Source organism: Sylvia atricapilla, chromosome 1 (genome assembly GCF_009819655.1).
Source record: "Sylvia atricapilla isolate bSylAtr1 chromosome 1, bSylAtr1.pri, whole genome shotgun sequence".
Lineage (NCBI taxonomy): Eukaryota > Metazoa > Chordata > Aves > Passeriformes > Sylviidae > Sylvia > Sylvia atricapilla.
The window spans coordinates 124,614,807-124,637,064 of record NC_089140.1 but is presented as its reverse complement, the minus strand read 5'-3'; the positions used below and the strand labels follow the sequence as shown (position 1 = coordinate 124,637,064).

Sequence of the window (22,258 nt, the reverse complement as noted above, 5' to 3'; positions counted from 1 at the left end):
CATTGGCGTGGTCACCTACACAATAAAAAAAGTTCTTCCTCATATCCAAGTGGAAATTCCTGTGCATCAGTTTCTGCCTATCGCATAGTCTTACCGCTTGGCACCACGGAGAAGAGCCTGCCCCCAGCCTCTAGGCACCCTCCCGTAAGATGCTTGTAGGCATTGGAGAGGCCCCCTCTCAAGCCGCTTCTTCTCAAGACTGAAGATGTTCCATTCCCTTGATAAATTTTGTAGCTCTCTGCTGGATCCTCTCCAGGAGCTCCGTGTCTTTCTCCATAAAGAGCCCGAAACTGGAGACATGCCGCAGGAAGGTGTTTCGGGAGGGCATCGCCCTCGGGCAGAGGAGTGCACGCGGCCAGGGCTGGGAAAGTAACACTAAATTCTGAAGGAATGGGGATTTTTACAGAAGCGGGTGCGCCGCTAAGGAAACCTCAGTGGCACCAACAGGTTACAGGGTGCACGACGTGCTTCGGGAAGCCCGGTTACCTCCACTCTGCCCCCGGGAACAGCCTCTGCGCCGAGGGACGACGCAAACAGCTACGCAAAACTTGCTAAACATACTGGGTTGGTTTGTTTGTTTGAGGGGTTTGTTGTTGTTGTTGTTGTGGGTTTTTGTTTTTTGGTTTTTTTGGGTTTTTTGGTTTTTTTTCTCTGGAACAGCTCGGGGAGCACCAGGCGCGGCTCTGGGCCCACTGAAATCTGAGGCTTGGGCCGACACAAGCGGCTCAGGGCAGGCTGCCCTGAGGCCGGTGCTACAGCCGCTCCCGCCAGCCACCCCGCAGCCCCGAGCCGGCAGGACAGGCTCCGGCTCCGGCTCCGGCTCCGGCTCCGGCTCCGGCTCCGGCTCCGGCTCCGCCCAGCGCGGGAGGGCCCCGCCGACGCCGGCCCCGCCTGTGCCCCGGGGCGGATCCCGCCGCTTCCCCGCCTCCTGCGTGCGGCGGACATGGCGGAGCTGGAGGTGGGGCGGCACTGCGGGGTGCCCGAGTGCCGGCGGCTCGGTAAGGGAGAGCGCGGCGGGTCCCGGCGGAGATGGTGGGCCGGCGGGGGTCGCGAGGGGTGTCCCCCCAGCTCGGGCAGTCCTCTGTGCTGCTGCAAACCTGCACGATCCGGTGCCAGCGCCTGTCACCTCGGTTGTGTCGCTGGGTGGTTAATAGCCCGCTTGCCGCTTCCTCACACTTGCCTTCAGTGATCTCGGAGAGTGTGACTGGAAATGTAACCTCTCAGAAAGAAGCAGCAGAACCTCCTGTACCTAAAGCTTTCTGAGGGACCACTCAGAGATGAAGGGATCGAGATGATAGTGACCTGAGCTGCGTGGTCCCGTTGCGTGGTGATCTGTCAGCATAAAACGCGAAGGATGGAGAAGCAGAGTAATGGGCTGGACCTGGCATTTGCTGCCATTAATGATGTGGTAGAGTTCGACAGACGGTGATTTTATCTGTAAGAATTTATGTAGTAAGCAGAGGATGTGTACAGAGGCTTAGGAAGTGTGAGCAATTTTAATCACCCAAGGACAGTATGGATGATTTGATGTGAAGAAGGAGCAGGATCATTATGACTGTCCAGTGGAGGAAATGTTCTCCCTTCCAATGAGCCAGCATCTCCTCCAGTTGGCAGCCCATTAAAAAAATGTAAATTGTCCACTGTCAGTAAATAGTGTTCTGAGCGGTCTCACAATAAATTCAGTTTTTAACATAACTAGTAATTTTGATGGCTAGCCATATGTTCCAGTGTCATAGATTGATATTGAAAAAAAAGAGAAGAATTTAAAGCCTAATTCCAACTTCTGGAACGTATATAAGTATAATTTACCTGTTCATATGTTTTTCTGTAATACTAATCAGGGGAGTTAACAAAAGCCACTTCTAGCTAAAGTGTAGATGCAGTTGTTAAGTATTCTTATAAAGATACCTACCCTGTGATGTTCGTAAGCAAAAGTTAATAATTTGAAAGTTAAGCTAGAAACTATTAGCAAAACAATAACCACTTTGTCTTAACTGAAAAAAATATCTCTTTGTTTCAGATTTTCTCCCCTTTGTATGTGATGGCTGTTCAGGAATCTTTTGGTAAGTTCATAGAATCAGAGTGTAAAGTTGAAAGGGTCCCACAAGGGTCAACAAGTCCAACTCCCTACTCCTCACAGCACTAAAACTAAAGCATACGACTAAGTGTCATTTAGACAGTCCTTGAACTCCAGCAGGCTTGCTGCCATGACCACTTCCTTGGGGAGCCCATTCCAGTGCCCAGCCACCCTCTCTAAGAACCTCTTCCTAATGTTCAACCTGAACTTTCTGTGACGCGGCTTCTTTCTATTTCCTCATGTTGTACGCTGGTCACCAGGATTTCCTCATCCCACGTGAAGAATCCTGCACTTACTCTCATTAAATTTCATACAGCTGGTGACTGCCCAGCTCTCTAGTCTGTCCAGAATCTCTCTATGTGACTTCTTCACTCAAGAGAGTTCACAGCTTTTCACAGCTGTTCACTGGTATGGTTTGCAATCATAACATGGATCTGGATAAGATAATTTATAAAAATATTAAAGAGCACTGGCACTAAAATTGAGCCCTGGGGAACTCCACTGGCCACCACATTGAAGCAGTTTAATTAACTGTGACTCTCTGAGCCCAAACCAACAGCCAGTTGCCCACTCATCATAATCCAGACTTGTCTAGCTGTGTGCTGGACCTTTTGTCCAGAAGGACACTCTGAGAGACAGTGTCAAAAGCTTTGCTAAAATGCAAAACAGCACATCTGCTGGCTTCCCTATGTCCTCTAAACGGGTAACCTTGTCACAAAAGGAGGTGGCTGCTTATGTTTTCTTCTTGAAAAAAATTTGAGGTTTCTTGCAAGGATGAAATCAGGGCCTGCACTTTGATTTACACTTCAGATTAGCAGAGGGCAGCTGAGAAAACTCAGAGGTTGGAGACACATTTAACTTCTAACATATCAGAAACCTTCAGGGGATTTCTGCCATTATGGAAGGTGATTGGAAATTCATTAAAACAGACAAACTCTGGTTGCTTTGAACTGAACTCTTAGCGTGCTTATGTCTTCATTCCCTTGTAATGGTTTGTTTATCTTGAGGCATAAGTTCCAAAAGCTAAAGGTTTTACATTCTGAGAAAGAATATGATCTATCCATTCAAGAAGTGAAATGCATAGGATAGAACAAACTTTGGAGAATATTCATGATCTAATTGAAGTTTTCCCATGATAAAATTGTCGGAATACTTCCCATTGTCGGAATACTCTTTAAACACTTAAATGTTTTCATGTGCAATTTTTTTTTCCTGGAATGTTAATAACAGTGTGTTATTTTCTTCTTTTTCCACAAAGCCTTCAGCACAGGAGCCGGGATGCTCATGGGTGTCCTGAGGTAATCTAATAATACACGATAGCCTTAAATTAAAATTCCATGCAATTTAGCTGTGTTTTTTCAGACTAGATGAATGCATATGGTATGTAAGTATGAATTACTTAACTGAGAATGTGAAAAGCTTAAAAAATTGAATCTACTCTTTTTCTTCCTTTCAGAAGTAAATTTTCTTTGAGTAGGATGATGGTTCTTTTTCTGCCTCTGAGCTAAACATAGCCAGGGCAAAAGTAGGAGAGAATAGCTGAACCAGATTTGCCCATAGAATGAGAGCTAGCACACATCTTTGAGAAAGCTGGGATGGTAACTTATATCTGTAGTATCTGTTTATTTACACAAAATATTTTCTCCTTACTTTTAGGTGAATATAAGAAACAGTTCTGTGAAACCTGATCAGCACAGATCTTACCCATGCTCATACAAGGACTGCAATGGAAAGGAGCTTTTGCCAGTGTTATGTCCTTACTGTGAAAAACATTTTTGTCTCAGGTGAGTGGAACAGAGTGTTTAAACATCAATATTAATTCACTAATATATGGAAAAGGCAGTAGAAGTTTTACTTTGTTGTTTACAGACATCGTCATCAATCAGACCATGAATGTGAGAAGCTGGACACACCGAAGCCTCGAATGGCTGCCACCCAGCAGCTTGTTCAGCATATTATAGGCAAGTACAAAGGGATATATATTCTTTGTCTTATATTTTTTTCAGAACACTATTTGAGCTTCTGAACTCCTTGGAGGGGCCAGGTTTGACCAAATAAGAACAAAGAATGGGAGTTCCTTGGTTCAATAGCCCTGAACTTACATGTTAGCATTTAATACTGTTCATCTAAACTGAGCCAAAACAACAGTACAAGAAAAATCTCTAAAGAACAAATAGGGTGCAGGTTTCTTTCAGAATTATTATCTTGTCATTCTACAAGTACTATAATATAATGAATTGTAACTAGCCATTATTATTTACATATCAATTCATGTGCATGTCAATCTGCTGGGATCACACCTACACAATCAATATGGCCAGAAAAGTCTGATTCTACCATGTTTTGCAGGTTTTAAACAAGCTTTAGGATGGGAAAGAGAATAAACAGCGCTGCCCAGCTGGACAGTGGGGTTATATGTAGAAAGGAGGACCTGAAATTGTTGCCATATGAATACTGTGATGGCCACAGGTTTAGAAACTTAAGAATTTGTATCTGTTTGGCTTTTGCAGCCTGTGTTTACATGGTGATAATGTTCATCTACCTTTCAATGTAAAGGAATTCAGCTAGAACTAAAAATTCTGATACTGACTTTGGGAGAATATGAACAGACATGAAAGGGGATGGGATCCTTGGCAATACAATGAAACCAAACAGACTAAGTGGGTCTATGTCATATAAGATGCTCAGAAAACTCTGAGAATGATCACACTAACAGGAATAATATTGTTCTCAGATTCTAAAAAAAGTGACGAAGTGAAAAGCAAAAAACGTAAAGGAGCAAAAAACAGTGAGACAGCAGCAAAAGTGGCATTAATGAAACTGAAAATGCACGCATGTGGAGACAAGTCCTTACCTCAGGTCAGTGATGTTTGTTTTCAATAACTGAATTCTCAAAGGAACTGGAAAGTTTTCTGTATTGCTTGATCATCATGGAGTTCCCTCAACTTGGTTTTGGATTTAATTTTTCATGACCACAATCCCTTAAATGTATATTTCAGCCTGATACCCAAAAGCAATCTCACTAGTCTTATGTCTGTGTGGGGTTTGGAGCAGTGGAGTGAAATTCTATTATTTTATAGCAGAAATGTATTTGCCTTCCCCATGGCTGTCCCATAGCACTGCAGACATAAACAGGGTCTTTTGGGGATTCTTGACAGAAAGATGACAGCACTAAGTTGTATTAAAGCTTATTATTTTAGCAGAATTCGATGATCAGTAGAGCACAGAATTTTATTATTAGACTAGAAGAGGATTTCTAGAATCACGATTTTGTAAGTAGTGCAGCACAGAGCTTTATAGCACATCTTAGCCTGTGGTTCATTATCACCTGGACCCTTTGCTGATAGTGTCAAATCTTAATACTTGGCTAGCAGTATCAGTATTTCAGATCATCTAGCCCTGAAACATGCAATTGCTTGGTTTTTCCACCCAGACTGAATTAATACGTTGGGGCATTGAAGTGGACAATGTAGTCTTATCATAAGAATGTACCTTAAAAGTTTGAGTTCGCAAATTTTGAGGGTGTAGAGTATGCCAACTTAGATTGGTAGCAAGATGTTTCAGGTGCAAGTTGGGCTACTCATCCAGAATTAGCATCTGAAGATTGAGTGTGTTGATATACAACACCATTTGTGTCTGTAAAAACCTCATTTGAGAAATTTTTTTCATAAACTGAATGACATGATTATCATCCCATTCCTGAAACAGAGAGGAAGGAGGTACAGATAATGGTTAGTACAACACAGCCGGTGTTGTGACCATCTTTTTACAGCTGGGGTTTCTATTAAGGTAAAGTGATAATTCCTTGGGCATACTCTAGGTTTGTTCAGGCCAAAAAATCTGTCCAAGTTTCACTCATTTCCTGAAATGATAAGAAATTACTCATTCTTGGGAATTATCCAAACCTCAGGGAAAGTAAACAAAGACCCCATTTAGGAACATTTTTTCATGTGCCCTTTATTTTGGGAGTTAGTAAAGGGACAGACAGGTATTTTAAACTTCATAGGGGTAATTAATAAGAACATTATCACCCTGAAAAAAGAGAAGGGCTGACAGTAGGGGGTTTGTTAGACATTTTAGTGGTTGGAGAGCAGGAAAATTAGCTGCTTCCACTGGGCATCTGGTGGGTGTCTGCTGGTTATTTTAAACGTCAAACAGCTTTAAGTAGGGCTTTACCCCATTTTCCCATAAGGGAACTTTGCCCTAGAGCTCATTTAAGTGGACCATTCCACTTCTTGACTGCACCATTACTTTGAGAACAGGTGGAACACCAGTCAACTCCATGATTGTCCTACCGTTCCTGGATTTTTTTTTTATAATGAATGCCATTGTCAAACTGCACAGCAGAGGGCATAGGAGTGTCAGCAAACTGTTGATTAAATCCTGCCAGAGTGGTAAGACCATCAGCTCTACCACAAGCAAAGCTTTCCATAAGCCTTCCTTATTTTATCTCCAGGAAGGGTGCAACACCACTACTTGGGTGTTCAAGGGAGAATTCCAACATAATTAATTTACCAAGTGGACCGGGGAGCTTATTTCCTGCCCACAATCCATTTGGTCCCTAGAAAAGATGACCTCCTGTGTGAGGCCCTGGCATTGTTTCTTCATCAATTGTTTTAATAGCCCAGTTGGTGTTCCCCTGAATGCAGTTCACAGAATGTATTTAGGGTGCCTGGTTGCATTGGCTGGTTTTGGGAAATGCAGGGAGACAAAATGGAGTTCCAATTTTACCTTAACAATTGCATAAGAAACCACTGCTCCATTTACTCCAGTTACTAATTTTTTCTGATGTTTCGAGGGATAGGTCCAGGACATGATTCTCTTTTCTTCTGTGTGGAGAACACTCAAATTTCAAGGAAAAAGCACAGGTTGAAATTCAGAGTCAGTTTTATGAACATGGTTGAGGTAGTTCCATATGTTCCTAGGGAATGCATAAATAAATCCTTTAAAAAGAAGACTTCTGTCTTGTTTGATAGTTTCTGGCTTTGACTCAGCAAGGATGATCCTAAACAATGAATATATAGCAGTCATGCTTGCTATATTTTACCCTAATCCCTTTCAGAATCTCTCCCTCATAGATAACTCTTGTAATTTCTTAAACAAATCTTTCAGTCATGTAGAAAGAGTGTTTAGTACATAAAAGGAGGATACAGCACAGGATAAAGGATTAGCTGGTCACGATCTGAATGCTGGTTTGTGAAGCAGGCATTTCTAGTACAGTGAAGTGCTCTAACTGCTTTTGCATTCCAGTTTGAGACACTATACTGCTGCCAAAAACAAATACCGCTTATTCAAACTCACCTTTTTCTCACGAGGGCAGATACCTTTTCATGTCTGACTGTATATAACAGTGTGCTGTGGGACTGGTGGGAAAAGATGTTCTCTCCACCTTTAAGAACTTACTATCTGTCATATATACACACGTGCAGCTGGAGAGGATTGGATTTGATGATCTTGGTCATATATATTTTGCATTATATATGAAATTGTCTTTATGGAATAAAACAAATTTCAGTTGTTAATTTTGGGGCTGAAGTTTTAAGGTTTTTTTAGTGAAAAACTTGAAAAAGTTTTAAGTTTTACTTAAAAAAGACTTACTAGATGTATATGACTGGAATGATATGTTTCTTCTGTGGATATTTTTTGGTTTATTTTTCATGTTTTTTAGACAGAAAGAATTTACTTTCAAGTATTTTTACCAAAAGGGAACAAAGAGAAAAGCAAACCCATGTTCTTTTGCAGTAAGTGGAGTATTGGCAAAGTAGTAGATTTTGCAGCTTCCTTAGCAAGCCTTAAAAATGACAACAACAAATCAACATCCCAGGTAAGTCAGCAATAACAAACACTTTCCAGGTTGTTGTGTTTTGGTTTTTTCTTTAGCCTTTTGTGCCTCTCCCACCCCACTTCTTTCATCTTGGATAGGCAAATCTTGGTGTTAATTGCAGTGCTATTTGTCTTCCAGAAACTGAGATTATGTCATACTGCCTCTGGAGAAGCCTTGCCATTTGAGCACACACTGGAAACGTGGCTATCTGATAAAGACTATCCACTGTACAATGGAGGAAATATAATTCTGGAGTATCTTGATAACGACGTTCTATTTATAGAAGATCCAGAATCCTACTTTAGTTAGTCAATAAATTTTCACAAACAAAAAAAAAAACCCAATAATTTTCAGAAGTGTGGTATTAAAGCAAGTCCAGTGTTCTTTTAAAATAACTGGTATGCCAGAATCTGTCTTCCATTGTAAAGACACAGTTCCCATCACTATCTCAGTTGCTTTACTGACAGAAGAACTGTGTCCTGAAAGGAAAACAATAGTAACTAGTATTACAGATATTCACACTCTAGAATAAATTCTTGCTCTATTGAGCCATATAATATCAATAATGTTTTCTTAAATTTGTTATTTATTTTTGTGTAAGTGGTGGGGTATTCCTTAATAAATAATGAAAATATAAACTTGGTGAATGACAGTTTTCTGAAGGAAAGAAACATACTATGCAATTGCAGCATCTTTTCTACATCTACATGAACGGATTTGATTGCATTTGGGAACCAGCACTGTCCATACACCAGGCCCATATTTCTTTCTTACAATAGTTTAATGACCTTTAGAAGGAAAGCTTTATGAAGCAAAAGTAAATTCACTCAGGTGTCTTTCTGATTGTAAATCTCATTGTGTGGTTTGGTGGGGGATAAAAGATCTCAGTAAGCCTGTCACTTATTTTGCTTTACAGTACTCTTTACTGGAGTTTTAATGTGACTTAGGTATGAATAAATTACTTTACAGGATGTGGTATAGATGTCACACAAGGTGGTTTTTGTTTCCATGAAGGAAAGGGTTTTCAGTGGCTGGATATTTTGGAAATCTTTGTCTCCTGGCAGCTGAAAGTACAGGAGCATTTTTCTGCTTTCCCCTGCCTGTCTCTCCAGTTGTTATCTTGCTTTCCAGTACAAGAGGAACAGCTCCCTTTTCCCTTGTTATCTATTTTCCTCCCTTTCATCTGCAATTGTCTATTCATCTTTCTTTTCATCTTAGGCTGCTGTGGTTGAGAATATGCAGTAACAGCCCAATCAGCAGCGTGGAACCAAATGAGCTGGGAAGAGCACTAAACAGAACTTTTTCCCCACACTGTTGCTACAAAAGAAAGTGAAAAATACTTCTGTGCAACAGGATCCCTTTTTTTTTAGCAGAAAATCTTCTGCTAAATCTTCAAGAGTTTATCTACTTATGCCCTTCCTCCTGTCTCTGATGTTTCTGCCTTAGCATTTGCAGGCAAAATAATTGAAATAACAATTTTTTGTGGATAAAGAGAAGATAGACTTGGGATGCAGAAAGTAAACCTTTGGGAAGACCTCAAAGGTTTTACCAGGGTGGCTTTCATCCATCGCCAGTAACAGCTAAGGCCTATCGGCCTGTAAATGACAGTACAAACATGTAAGTCACAGTTGCTAAGACTCCAAAAAGTTTTCACTATCATCTTATTCCAGGAATGTGTCTAGGACTGTACACAGAAGCTCATTCCAGGTAGTTTTCAGAAACTGAGAAGCAAAACCAAATTAGTCTGACAGATAAAATTATTGAGAATTGGTGAAAACTCCACCCTAATCAATAGTACTAGGAACAAAACCAGAAACTTTTCCAGACCTTTAGAATCTTGCCTAGGCTAGAGTTGCTCTCATTTTACCTGTTTAGATTCCAAGATCTCTTTACTTAGCATTTTGTTTTGTTTTGGTTTATTAAACTTATTGTTTTAGCACATTTTCGTACAGAAAGTTCAACAACCGCATTTGAAAAAAAAACAAAAAACCAAAAGACTTTGGAGAAATCAGTACACATTTGAAACCACTGTTAATTTTACAGGCCTGTGCTTAGAAGGTGCTGAACTGTTTCACTTCAAAGGTAATAAATAAAACTTTACATACTTTTTTTTTCTTCTACTAGAAGTTGAAGTTACGCTAGTAAGAAGAGGAATTTATCAAAATAAATACTTCTTGATTTTACAATGAACAATGCTTTTAGCCAGACTACAAGAATAGGTGAATATCAAGCATTTTAGTTGTTCTAGCTGTGATGTTAGAGAATGCACAAGGTCAAGTGTTTACAAACATTTTATGAGATGCTTTGGTAGCAGCTCAGGGCCTTGTTCCAGTTCAAAAATTGCTACAAGGTTGCCTGGCATGGGTTTGTAATACATGCAACAGTTAGGAAGGGTTCTATTAACATCAGGAGTTCAACTCTGCATGGATGTGTGACCTGTTAGATCAGCTAGGCAATGCTGTAGTAAACAAGAAATAATATACCACACTAAGAAAGCAGGCAGTAATCTCTCACACTTTTATTTTCACAATTTTCTCTTTCTGTGCCAGTTTTGGAAAAGTATGTACCCTGGGGTGTGATCAGTTTGGATTGCAGACTTTTTATCACTAGGTCACCTGATAAACTGTTCATCCAGTTTATCAGGTGACACATAAAAATACATCTTGCAGCTTATTATTTTTAATAATACTAGTTTTATTATTATATATTATATACTATATATATTATACATTATATATTATGTAAATATAATTATTTTTAATAATACTAGTTTTCCTCCTAGTAGCCTTGTATATACCTAAAATACAAAATTTCATTTCAGCTGGAATAGACATTGTGGTTTGGATTAGGAAAATTCTTACACTAGTTAGGAGAGAATTTCAGGCATTCCTGTTTTACTTCTGCTGATTTTAAGGTGAATGTATAATTGGAAATACCCTGTAAAGCCCTTGCTGTAATGTTAAGTATACATTAATGATGTCAAAAAAGCCATTTTTCGTAACACTTGTGCCGTCCTATATAGGTTGTACTGAGGCATGTTCAGCTGCTTGCTTCATCAAAAATTGAATCTAAGCCAAAGTGCCTCTTTCAATGGTTGTGTGCTTTTGGTATAACCTTGTAAAGAATGATTTGCAAAATAATCAATAAAAGCACAACTTACCATCTCTGCAGTTCTTCAGTTACTGTAATACCTTAAAAAGCAGGCTTATTCCTCTTTATGAGATGGGAAGAAGGAAATGTGGAATTGCAGATTGATTTGCTCTATACAACAGATTCAGTGAGAGTGAAAACTGTTTTTCAGTGATGTGGAAAGGACAAAACTAGCCCCCTTTGGCCCAGCTGTGCCTCGGGTTGGCATTGAGGCAATGGGGTAAGACTGCTTCTTTTGCTGTGGTAGACATTTTATGATTATTTTAAGCATAAACCAAACTCTAACCCTTGTCCTGTTTAGCCAGATCACCATTTTACATAGGACACTCAGTTACACCAGCTGCAATTTGTGAGGACAAGCCCTCAGCATTTTGCCTTTACTTGATGACAGAAAATAGGTTCAAAATACCACAGAAAAAAAAAATTAAACTGGCATCAGTCAGGCTTGGAACTTTTCTTTCCTCTGTATGATTTTAATTGGTACTGAAGATGCATCAGCTGCACTGCAAATTGCTTTCAAAACTCGTTGAACTCCGTGAACTCGCCCTCCGTGAGGGTTCTGAGGCACTGACACAGGTTTCCCACAGATGATGTGGTTGCCCCAGCCCTGGAAGGGGACAAGACCCGGCTGGATGGGGCGCTCAACAACCTGGTCAAGTGGAAAGTGTCCCTGGCCGCGGCAGAGGGCTCGCTTATGATCTTTAAAGCTCCTTCCAACCCAAACCATCCTTTCAATCCTATGATAAACTTCAATCGCGTGCTCCACGGGAGAGCATTTAAGGTATCTCCGCCCTGCCACGTCCAATTATTAACCAGAGGTCGACATCAAAGCCCAGTTTCAACATTTCCCCCGTAAATTTTGACAGCGGCGGCGCCGATGTGACCGCGCCTGGCCCAGCGCTCCCTCACGCGCAGGCGCGGCCGCCAAAGAGCGGCGGAGGAGGGGGGGGCGGGCCCGGGGCCTCGCGCGCCGCGCCTGCGCCTGGGCCGGAGCGGCGGCGGAGGGGTGACGGTGACGGCAGCGGGGAGTGTGGCGGTGGCGGTGACGGTGACGGTGAGCGCAGCGGTGGCGGTGACGGTGAGTGCAGCGCTGAGGGTGAGCGCAGCGCTGAGGGTGACGGTGAGGGTGAGCGCAGCGCGGGCTGCAGCCGCCGCCGCCATTTCGGGCAACGGGACGGGGCTGCGCGTCCGGCAGCCCCGGGGCGGGGCGGGGCGTGCGCTCAGCTTATTTCCTCGTTTGACCTGTGCTTAAACCAGGTGAAGAGAAAAACTTGGAATTTGTAAAAACAAAGAAGAAAGAAAACGAGCCATAATAATTTTTTGCATTAATCTCTCCTTTTGCTAGGCTCTTTATTTCGGGAAAGATGGCAGATCCCTGGCAAGAATGTATGGATTATGCAGTTGGTTTAGCAAGGAAAGCTGGGGAGGTATGTATAAGCTCTTTATAAATAATAGCGTGATTTATTGAATCTGATATGTCTGTAGCTTTTGAAGGAGGTTGATGTTGGGATTTCTTTTGAAGAGTGTTTTGTCAAAAACCTAAATGGGCAGAATACAGTTAATAACAGTTCGTGCTGTTCAAGTGCAAGATTGGAGTGTCTTTTATGTTTGCAACTTAGTTAACTTTAGAAAACAACTTCGTGCTTTTCCTTGGCCTGGAGTCTCACTGAAGTCTAAGGAGTAACTTTTTGTTCCGTGAGTTTGATTGAAAAAAATAAAATTTAGAATTGTGGTAAACCAAGAGCACCTAGATTTTTGCCCTTAAACTACTTCTGTCTTACTTATTATTTTACCACCTGAAAGCTGGTGACAGTCTTTCTTGTGAACACCTCAGTCAACTTTGTACAGGGACTTGTTGGTGGCACACAACCCCATACTGTGTTCTTTCCATCCTTGGAAGTGTCTGAGGCCAGGTTGGATGGAGCTCTAAGTCTGGTCTAGTGGAAGGTGTCCCTGCTCCTTCCAACCCAAACCATGCTATGATCGTCTCTCTTCATGAAGACTGCTTTGCTTCTGTAGATAAGAACCATCCCTTACAGTGGTGATGTTTTGCCATTTGAGATCTAAGATGGCTTAGAACAAGAAAAAGTTTGTACATCTTGGCAAAGCTGTGCAACACGAGCAGTTAGCAAATGTTTTGGTTGTTAGTAGTTCTGCTCAGTACATTTGAAGGCGGGCAGACACGATGGCACATGTTCTAATTCTGTCCCCTGGAGCTGCAAAATCTGTGGAACATTGTCTCTGCAACGACCTCATTAAAGCCTTCCTGCAGAAAATCTTTTTGAGTTACAGTAAAATAATTCTGTGGGCTGTGAGGCATGGATTCCTGCCTAAGCTGATACTGATAGTTTTAAGATCATAAATGCAGGGTCGGGCTAAAAATAGCTGACTTGAGCTCAGTGTTAGGTGTTTTATTCAACTCTGGTATTTAAATCTGTAAATCTAAAACTTGTCCTTACAAAATGGACCCCAGTTTCATCTACCTGGAGATGTTCCTTTTGTACTTAGATTTAAAGCCATGTAAAACATTGTACAAAGTATGGACTAGAGATGCAAGTCCCAGCTCCTGCAGTTAAATCCAGGTTATGTCACTGCTTGTCTTTTGTGTGTGCAATATAGAAAATGGCTGTAAAAATTATGCTTGAAGTTTTTTTGAAAACTAACATTTTCCATATCCTTAACAGTGAAAGATTCTTTTTCTGTTTTTGCTTTAACAGATAATCCGTGGAGCACTCAAAGAAGAAATATCTGTTATGACTAAAAGTTCACCTGTAGATCTAGTGACAGAAACTGATCAAAAAGTAGAAAACTTCATTATTTCTTTGATAAAAGAAAAGTATCCTTCTCACAGGTATGGCTTGTTTACTAGTGTGCTTTTGACAGAAGAAAAATGGGAAGTTTATGATTTTGCTTGGTAAAGTTTTATTACAAGTGACATGCTGGAAAGTTGTAGCATTCTCCTTTACCTTCAATAAATTGTTTCAGAGCAGTAGTGGGTTGAAGTTTTGCCCAGGGCTGTAGCCCAGGTGTCTCCAGGACTACTGATAGGAGAGAAAACTTAGACCAGAAGCCACTTCCAGTTGAGCCAACTGTAAGAAACTTCTTGGTTATTGTGTTGGAAAATCAAAGGTGGCCCCAGGAGACCTGGAACCCAAATTTCTTGTCTGCTTTTGAAACTGCTGTTCCTTTGCTGTCTTTGTTGGATGGGTCCTGTGGAACTGAGTGTGCCTTTTGCAAATCTCATACAGTTTTACAACATAAAACATCCTGAAAAGAAGACAGGATCTTCTATCTGCATAACAGAAAGACTGTACAGAATACTGGTACAAAATACTGGTTTTCTTAATTGCTCTTCCCCTTTTTTCCCTTCTCTATACTCCTGTCTCCCACTCCCTGAAGAATGTATTCTTGAAGTGTGATCTGTATGTATTTTGCTTACTTGCTTACATGCTTCAGCCATTATGTCTGTAGCATTTTGACATAATGGCTGAAGTTTAATACAGTTTCCTTAAAGTCAGTTTGCTATTTTTTTCTTCAGTTTTCTTGGAGATTTTGTTACTGTGGCTGTACATGTGAAATGTAAGAAATCTGTGTAGAACTGGAACAACTGAGGTGGTGCAAAAGTTCAGTAACCAAATCAGTGTAAGCATACAGACTTGTGGAATGACCTTGAAATAACAGTTTCTGTGACATTAAAAAGCATTTTAAAATGTTTTAGCTTCTTTTTATTTTAGGTAACCAATGTCATGTCAGACATAATGATGCTGAACTTCTCTTCCTTGTGAATTACTCATCCACCTATATTCAGTCTCATTTTTCTGAAGGTCTGCTGCTTTTTGGAAACATGCTGTTTCTTTCTGATTAGTCATCTTCACTTCTGTAGTTAATCATAAAACTCCCAATCAATATTAAAGGGACCTCATTTGTTTCCTCTCAGCAGTTATTTTACATGTGTTTGGAGGAAAGCATGTGTTTGCTGCAAACTTTTCATAGGTTGAGTAACGTGTGATAAATTGTGACAACCTGCAAAAGGACTCAAAGAGAATTCCACCCACTTAGACTCATTCTAATAATTTTGCAGTCTAAAACACTTTCATGAGCAGCAAAACTTGTGAAATTTGGCATGTTCTGGCACTATGCATTCTGTGTCCCTGGGGTTTAATACTGAGCATTCACTCACCTTCAGGAACTCTGGTTGGAATTTCATCCCTTTATTCTGTTACCATTTTGTCACGCTTGTAAAACTAAAGTTTTGAGATTAGCAACTCTGTCATATTTGGGTTGAAAGCAATCTTTAAATGTAACAGTTGCTGCAGTGTTCTAACCAGGTAGGTAAGACCACAAAGGCTTTCTTCACTGAAAACACAAGCTACAAAATAATGTTGTGTAGCACAAATAAGCTGAAAGGTGCAAATAGCTATAAGTATTTTGAACAAAATTTGATGATGCTGTTACTGGAAGAAAATTATGAAAGCGTCAGTGTTCTGAATGCTAGATTCTGGTATTATTCTAGTATATTTTGAGTGCTAAATTCTGGTATTATTTCTATGTTGAAACATAAAATCCTTTTCCCCACATATTTTGCTTATCCTTGACATCAGAAATACTCACGCAAGCTTGGTCAGACATGCTTGGTGCTTTCTGGATAAATCCTGTATTCCTCAGCTTTTTGTGTGTGATCACTGGTGGTGCTCAGAGCTTCATTCCACTTTTATGAATTTCAGTGTCAAGGACAATGTAATTCTGACACTTTAAACAATTTCTTTCTTTTAAATGTGTCTCTACTGTAGCTTTATTGGAGAAGAGTCTGTTGCAGCTGGAGAGGGCAGCATCCTGACAGATAACCCCACGTGGATTATAGACCCTATCGATGGAACTACCAACTTTGTACACAGGTCCACCTTTCACTTTTTTCATGTTAGCAACCTCAACAGCTAATTACCATTTTTCTTTCTCCAGTTCCATGAAAGTAAGGTTGTTTTTAATTTTTAAGCTGCTTTAAAAGAGATACTATGAACTTGTTAATAGTTACAAATTGCTGCTTATTGAGAGCCATTGGGCAGTTTTTGCAAGCATTATAATATTCCTGTGAGTATCTTAATAGTCTTGCTCTGTTACCTAAATCAGTTGTCCCATATGAAGCCTGTATTATATAGCAGGGGACAGCAGCCTTTGGCATGGATTCCAAAGACAGATGGGCAGATTTCCACAGAAACAGGATACAGAATAAGAAGTTGCAGCATCTTCAGAAAGGGAATAACAGCTTCAGGTGCTGATTTCTAAGAAATTTCAAATCCACTGATATCTAGGGGCCCCAGCTATGAAAGAAAGCAGGACATCACCAGCAGTTATCAGTGGTATTTCACACCAAGATGAGGAGGGGACTTGGAGAGTAACACTGACAGTGTTTAAATTCCTTAAGTTTTTTAAATGTGATAGATTTTGGCCCCAGTGGGCTTTTCTGAGTCTGCTCGATTTCAGTTTTGAAAAGACTGCTGCTCTGTGCACAATGGCTTTCAAACACCTTCTGAATCCTGCTAAATAACATGGTCAGACAGGTATAAGAAAATAATCCATTCTACTGAATCTGCAGGCTTAAAAGTTGGTATTCTTTGTAGAAAGAATAAAAGCAAATGTCTGGGAATTGGAAAAAAAAAAAACCTAATTGGTTTATTGTTTCAAACTTAGACTGAGATGCAATCCATCATGTCTTACATAGTCCCACTGTCTTCACTGTTGCTGCATTCTTTAATATCTGTCTTTGTCAGGGCCTTGGTGGAGAAAGGGGAGGTGGTGGGAGAGGTAAATTGGATTATTTTTATGAGACCATTTTGGCCAGCTTGTTCCTTCTGAGGAAGGTTAGCAGCATAGGGGTTTGTTTGCATTCTTCGGCTGTAAAAACCAGTCCCTAGGCTAGGAACAGCTGTATCAGGAATGGCAGCCCCTAGTGGATAGAAAAGTTTGTTTCAAATGGTGATCAGTGTTGTGTGCTCTGTTTTCAGCTAAATTGTTCTAGTTCCAGAAAAATGTTCTATATAGTCCAAGTTTGTTTTTGAAATACACATTACATTTAACTGAACACTGTCTCTATTTAGCGTAAGCATGGCAACAAAAGAAATTTAGATCTCTCCATAAATTACTGAAATGTTTTGTTTTGTAGGTTTCCATTTGTGGCAGTTTCAATTGGCTTTGTTGTAAACAAACAGGTATACTTTTTATTACTTAATATCTAATCAAATTAATTGCTTCCTTCTAGTTACAACTAAGTTCTGTAATTTCCTGTTTCACAGTAAATAGGAAGAAAGAGAAAAGAAAACCCTCAAGGTATTTTTCCTTTTTGTTGCAGATAGAGTTTGGAATTGTGTATAGTTGTGTAGAGGACAAGATGTATACTGCCAGGAAAGGAAAAGGTGCATTTTGCAATGGTCAAAAACTTCAAGTATCAGGCCAAGAAGGTAGGCTGAGCTGAGTAGCTTCTTTCTGATAATTATCACATTGCAAGTGAGACAGGAGAAATTTGGAACCTGAATATATTGGTATTTCTTAACTCATAGTTTTGTTTTGCAAGACTTTCTTGGGCCATGGGCGGTTTAGTTTTGAGAAACACCCTTTATGTTCTCTTTGATGCGATCTGTGCAAAATCAGGACTCAACAATAGATTTTATTTCCCATGTGTTGTGTTTTTGTTAGTTTGTTTCTTTGTTTTTGATTCCCTGTATGTCTGCAATATGTTTGAGATTGTTCTTTAGAGTGAAACAAATCTGCCAAACAATTGAGCTTCTCCCAGGTGTGACCTGTTGGTTTAAGTCAGCACAACTCTCCTATGCTAACAACCCTACATCAAGTAAAATCTGTATTTCAAATGGGATCTTCAAGCATCTCAAAACTGTTTTAATTTTTATAGCAATGGAACTTTATTTAGTACTGGCATCGATTAATGTATATGAACATTGGAGCAGATCCTGCTTGTTTCACTGTATATAATTTTTTTCCTGCCATTTTCCAAACAGTACCAGATCTTTATATGTTTGATATATGTAATATTTTATTAAGATACCTCATGTGTATTCAGTCATGGAAGAAAGCAATGAAGTAAACTCTGCTAGTTACTGTGACTATTTAATTTGTGCTGTTGGAAGAGTGAGGTTTTGTTTCTTTTTCAGATATTACAAAATCCCTTTTAGTAACAGAATTGGGGTCAAATCGTGATCCAGAAACTATAAAAATAATTCTTTCTAATATGGAAAGACTTCTCAGTATTCCTATTCATGGGTAAGATGCTTCCTATTTTGATATATTTATTTATAAATATTGACAGTGATTAATATTGTAAATATGATAATTTTAAATATGATAATTGTATTTACTGGTTTAAAAAATTAAATACAAGTTTGTGGGGGTTTTTTTTCCCTAGATAAAACTGGATGAACAGGAGCTATATTACATTTCTTAGTTTTCTTTCCTTGTTGTAATGAAAATTGTTTTATATATATAAGACAAAAGTAGATCTCCCTTTCCTTTTTCAAAACCATACAATTTTAATTTTTCTGAATAGTTTGAATTGTCCATAAACTGTTCTTAGTTTGGTTGCATTCACTGCTTCTTCTCCTCCAGATAACCCAAAGTCTACATTTCCACAAACCATTTTGTGTAAAGTTGGTTTCAGTAGACAGCTTTTCGTTACTCAACCATATTCATGTTTCTGGTCTAACAAGTTTTATGCTGAGATTCTCAGGATTCCTTTTTTTGACACTTAACATGTAGATTTTTTCTACTTCCAAAAAGGCTTCTGATGTTGTTAAAGAATATATGCTAAGATGTAAGTAGGAAATACATTTTAGATGTATTGTGAGTTCAGCTTAAGCATTTTATTTGTAGACAATAGTTTGAGAGTGGAGTTGATTTAAATTGCTTCTTGCAATAGTTTAGCTGCTATCAGTTACAATTTAATGTAACAGTTTACTGTTAATTGAAATAACTGCACCTTCCTGTACAAGTCACTCTTGCTAAGTGCATTGACGTTTCCAAAAGAAACTGGAGCTTGTGACACAAGGGTTTGGTGAAGTTATCCAGACCAAAGTTATGCTGTGTAATTTATTTTTTGTGATTACTATTAGAGGGTTTGGCACGTCAAAGATGTTTACTGAGCATCACCAGAGAAACTGAAAAAAAAATGGCTTTTCAGCACTGAAAAGTGTACACTCTCCTTGAATTTTTGTATTCAAAGAGCAGAATAGACTGTTACTGTTTCATGGGAAATTATCTTCCATAATACGTTTTACTTTAGAAAATAATTTAAGATGTGTTTAAACAAAAATTGATTAACAGAATTTTTCTAGAAATTTGCTGTATTTTCAAAACTCTTCAAGCTACTTAAGCAACTCTTCATTCCCATTTTTATATGTTTCACTGCAGCATTTCACCACGCGTTCTCTAGTTCACTTCCATCATGACATTTCTGTGTTCTCTGTGCAGTGTTCCCAGACACTGTAACTTTCATGCAAACTCTTCTCAGTTCAAACAACATCTTGTCTCTCCTTTAGGATTAGAGCTGTTGGTACAGCAGCCGTGAACATGTGCCTTGTGGCAACGGGTGGAGCTGATGCCTATTACGAAATGGGGATTCACTGCTGGGACATGGCAGGAGCTGGAATCATCATTACTGAAGCTGGTGGAGTACTGCTGGATGTAACAGGTAAACACATGGGCCTGCATAATAGTTTTCTGTCCTTTTAAATGGCTCATAGGGAGAAAAATGAAGCTGAAGAGAAGGCAAGGAGTTCTTTTCACTCCTCTTTCCAAGCTACCACTCCTAAACAGTTCCCAACCCATTAATGGATTAAGAACGGGTTAATTGTGTGTGTTTTAAGCAACAAGAGTACATTTACTCTCTTAGCTGGACTCCTGGCAAAGTGAAAAAAGACACTAAACATACATTGAAGAGAATTTAAATGCAGCTCCTATGATACACCTGTTGTGTTAAATGCATTTTTGTGCAGAGAAAAAACTTGTTCCTAAATAATAATGTATCATTTACACTCAGTTTTTTCAGTGCTTATTTTCATACCACCTTTTCATTTTCTTCATGTATGAACTGGTTGCTTTGTTTGCTTTGCTTTCTAGGTGGACCATTTGATTTGATGTCTCGAAGAATAATTGCAGCGAGTAGTCGAGCTATTGGAGAGAGAATAGCCAAAGCACTTCAGGTCATTCCTCTGAGAAGAGATGATGCAACCGACTGAACACCAAAGCTGCACCATAAATGTCCTTATCTAATGTTGTCTCATATTCCCCCATGGTGGTCATTCTGCACCTTGAATAGATGGTAGTCTTACGGTACCGGTGTGGCTGCTAAGTAGAGCTTTGAGATTGAACAACGTTCTAAGCTTTAACTGTTGGGTGTTTTATTTAACATCACAATTAGATAAAAATCTAGAAAAATAAGCAATATGCAACTAGTATTTTCAGGTTTTATACTACACTGGAACAGACAGCAAGAGACTCTTCGATATATAGATAAATAAAGATCTCTAGTTCTGTAAGTGACAAAAACAAAACCCACTGTCCTAACACCACATCATCACATCTGATCCTGAACGCAAAAAGATGGAAGGCATTACTGTTTATGCAGTCTTTCTCTAATCTAGTCTCCAGTGCAGCCATTTCCTTACCTCGTTGTAGTTTTTGTAGAGGTGGTTCACACATTTCCGAACTTGTTGGCTGCTTGTAGTTTTGGCTTCAGTTTAAAGCCTTTATTATTTATCTATCATTGGTTTTGTAGTCATCATTCTACCTTTCCAACGGTAGATGGACACAGTCTCTTCTTTTGCCTCGTGTGTGGCCAGTACACTTGCAAATCCATTACAATTTGAAAGTGATAGTTATTGTGCCAGAAAATATGTGCATCTTCCAGATTTAAGGTCTGAGCACACCTATCACCAAATATACTTACATGAAATTAAGATGCAGTATGATTTGCATTTTATTCATTTTGATTTGCTTTCTTCATAGATAAGTACGTTTCAAAGTCTAAGGAATTATTAAATCCAAGAAAGTTGTACTTCAGCTGGCAAAAAAATAAGCAAGCTTATAGTCCATATTTTTTACATAACTTTCTAATTTTTCATAAGCTGCAAAAGCAATGACCAACCAGGTTTCCATTGTGTTTTACAGAGTGTACACAGGGGAAGATACATACCTGAATCTAAAGTGTTTATAAATTAAGAAATATTAGTGATTTAATTTTAGGTGTCAGTTGTAAACTTTGAAAATTATACTGGTTCTCTGCATTTTTGTATTTAAGATTGTTAAAAGCATCAGTGCACTGTTCAGATAATTAATGCACTTTAAAAAAAAAGAAAGATGTCAGATCGTTTTTTAGACTGGGTTTTTTTTGTGTGTTGAAAGTTGTCTCATTGGTTGTTTAATCAAGACACAGCAGTGCTTTGGAAAACCTGACTCTGTACTGCTGTCCCACTCTTTTTACTTTGAGAAATGGTATATTGAAGTTTCAACAGATTGCATATTATAAATGTCAGGGTTTTATATCAGTTGATTTTTGCAGATTTTTCAGAAACACTTAGTTTTAAGATGTATCTAATGCCAGATGATTAATGTTAACAAGATCAGTCTCTTATTTAAAGGTCTTCCCAAAAAGCCAGACTTAAAATTACTTTACTTTTAAAATTCCTGTTGACAAGAATGTAAACCTTTAGAGCATTTCACTGTAACTTTATTGCTGTAAACAACGTGTGTGGGATCATGGTTATTTTTGAGAAGTCTTCTGTACCATTTCTGTGGCTTTTGCGTCTAACAAAATCTGTAACTTTATTTGTAAAATGGAGGTTTGTCTAAAAAGTGCTTAAGACTGGAGAACATGTTAGAAATAAATACACTTCAGCAGCAGTGGCTTTAGCTGTGCTTTTCCTTTCTTAACATTCATCAGGGTCAGGCTGTGACTCATCGAGCTGGATCTGTGGGCCTCAAACCCTCTGAGTTGTACACCTTTTCTTCTTCTTGGCCTTTGATGTGGACAGATCATGAACTGTTGTGCCTTTAGATATAGAATTATTTGTGCACCTGCAGTGGGGTTTTGGAGTGAATATTTTAACTTGTTCTGATGAGATCATAGTTCATTAATCATCTCTAACCTCAGACTCAAACTTTATGGATTATCTTGCCAGTCATTTGTGTTGGAGGTCTGTCAG

At 39.3% G+C, this 22,258-nt stretch overlaps 2 protein-coding genes across 3 annotated transcripts; both read left to right on the top strand.

The window, feature by feature from the left end:
• Positions 1-931: 931 nt before the first annotated feature.
• On the top strand, positions 932-8,539 carry ZFAND1 (zinc finger AN1-type containing 1). Its single transcript, XM_066332727.1, has 8 exons — positions 932-998; positions 2,021-2,063; positions 3,336-3,375; positions 3,734-3,861; positions 3,947-4,038; positions 4,812-4,936; positions 7,746-7,901; positions 8,040-8,539. Exons 1-8 carry the CDS (start codon positions 944-946, stop codon positions 8,208-8,210), a joined length of 810 nt encoding a protein of 269 aa, XP_066188824.1. The 5' UTR covers positions 932-943; the 3' UTR covers positions 8,211-8,539.
• A 3,711-nt stretch (positions 8,540-12,250) lies between these two features.
• On the top strand, positions 12,251-21,956 carry IMPA1 (inositol monophosphatase 1). Of its 2 annotated transcripts, none has more exons than XM_066332816.1 (9): positions 12,251-12,308; positions 12,397-12,478; positions 13,769-13,902; positions 15,842-15,946; positions 17,212-17,257; positions 17,398-17,506; positions 18,215-18,323; positions 19,595-19,746; positions 20,175-21,956. In XM_066332816.1, the coding sequence occupies exons 2-9, from the start codon at positions 12,416-12,418 to the stop codon at positions 20,291-20,293; spliced, it is 837 nt and encodes a 278-aa protein (XP_066188913.1). In that variant the 5' UTR covers positions 12,251-12,308; positions 12,397-12,415; the 3' UTR covers positions 20,294-21,956. The 2 variants fall into 2 exon arrangements, with proteins under 2 accessions (XP_066188913.1, XP_066188923.1); XM_066332826.1 differs by having other exon boundaries at positions 12,277-12,295.
• Positions 21,957-22,258: the final 302 nt, after the last annotated feature.

What these genes read in the sequence shown, in the direction of transcription:
- ZFAND1 (XM_066332727.1), top strand. Translation starts at nt 944, where the DNA reads ATGGCGGAGCTGGAGGTGGGGCGGCACTGCGGGGTGCCCGAGTGCCGG. An exon ending in ATGCTCATGGGTGTCCTGAG is followed by an intron (nt 3,376 to 3,733) that starts GTAATCTAATAA and finishes CCTTACTTTTAG; the next exon opens with GTGAATATAAGAAACAGTTC. An exon ending in GAGACAAGTCCTTACCTCAG is followed by an intron (nt 4,937 to 7,745) that starts GTCAGTGATGTT and finishes CATGTTTTTTAG; the next exon opens with ACAGAAAGAATTTACTTTCA.
- IMPA1 (XM_066332816.1), top strand. Translation starts at nt 12,416, where the DNA reads ATGGCAGATCCCTGGCAAGAATGTATGGATTATGCAGTTGGTTTAGCA. An exon ending in ACTACCAACTTTGTACACAG is followed by an intron (nt 15,947 to 17,211) that starts GTCCACCTTTCA and finishes TTTGTTTTGTAG; the next exon opens with GTTTCCATTTGTGGCAGTTT. An exon ending in AGTACTGCTGGATGTAACAG is followed by an intron (nt 19,747 to 20,174) that starts GTAAACACATGG and finishes TTTGCTTTCTAG; the next exon opens with GTGGACCATTTGATTTGATG.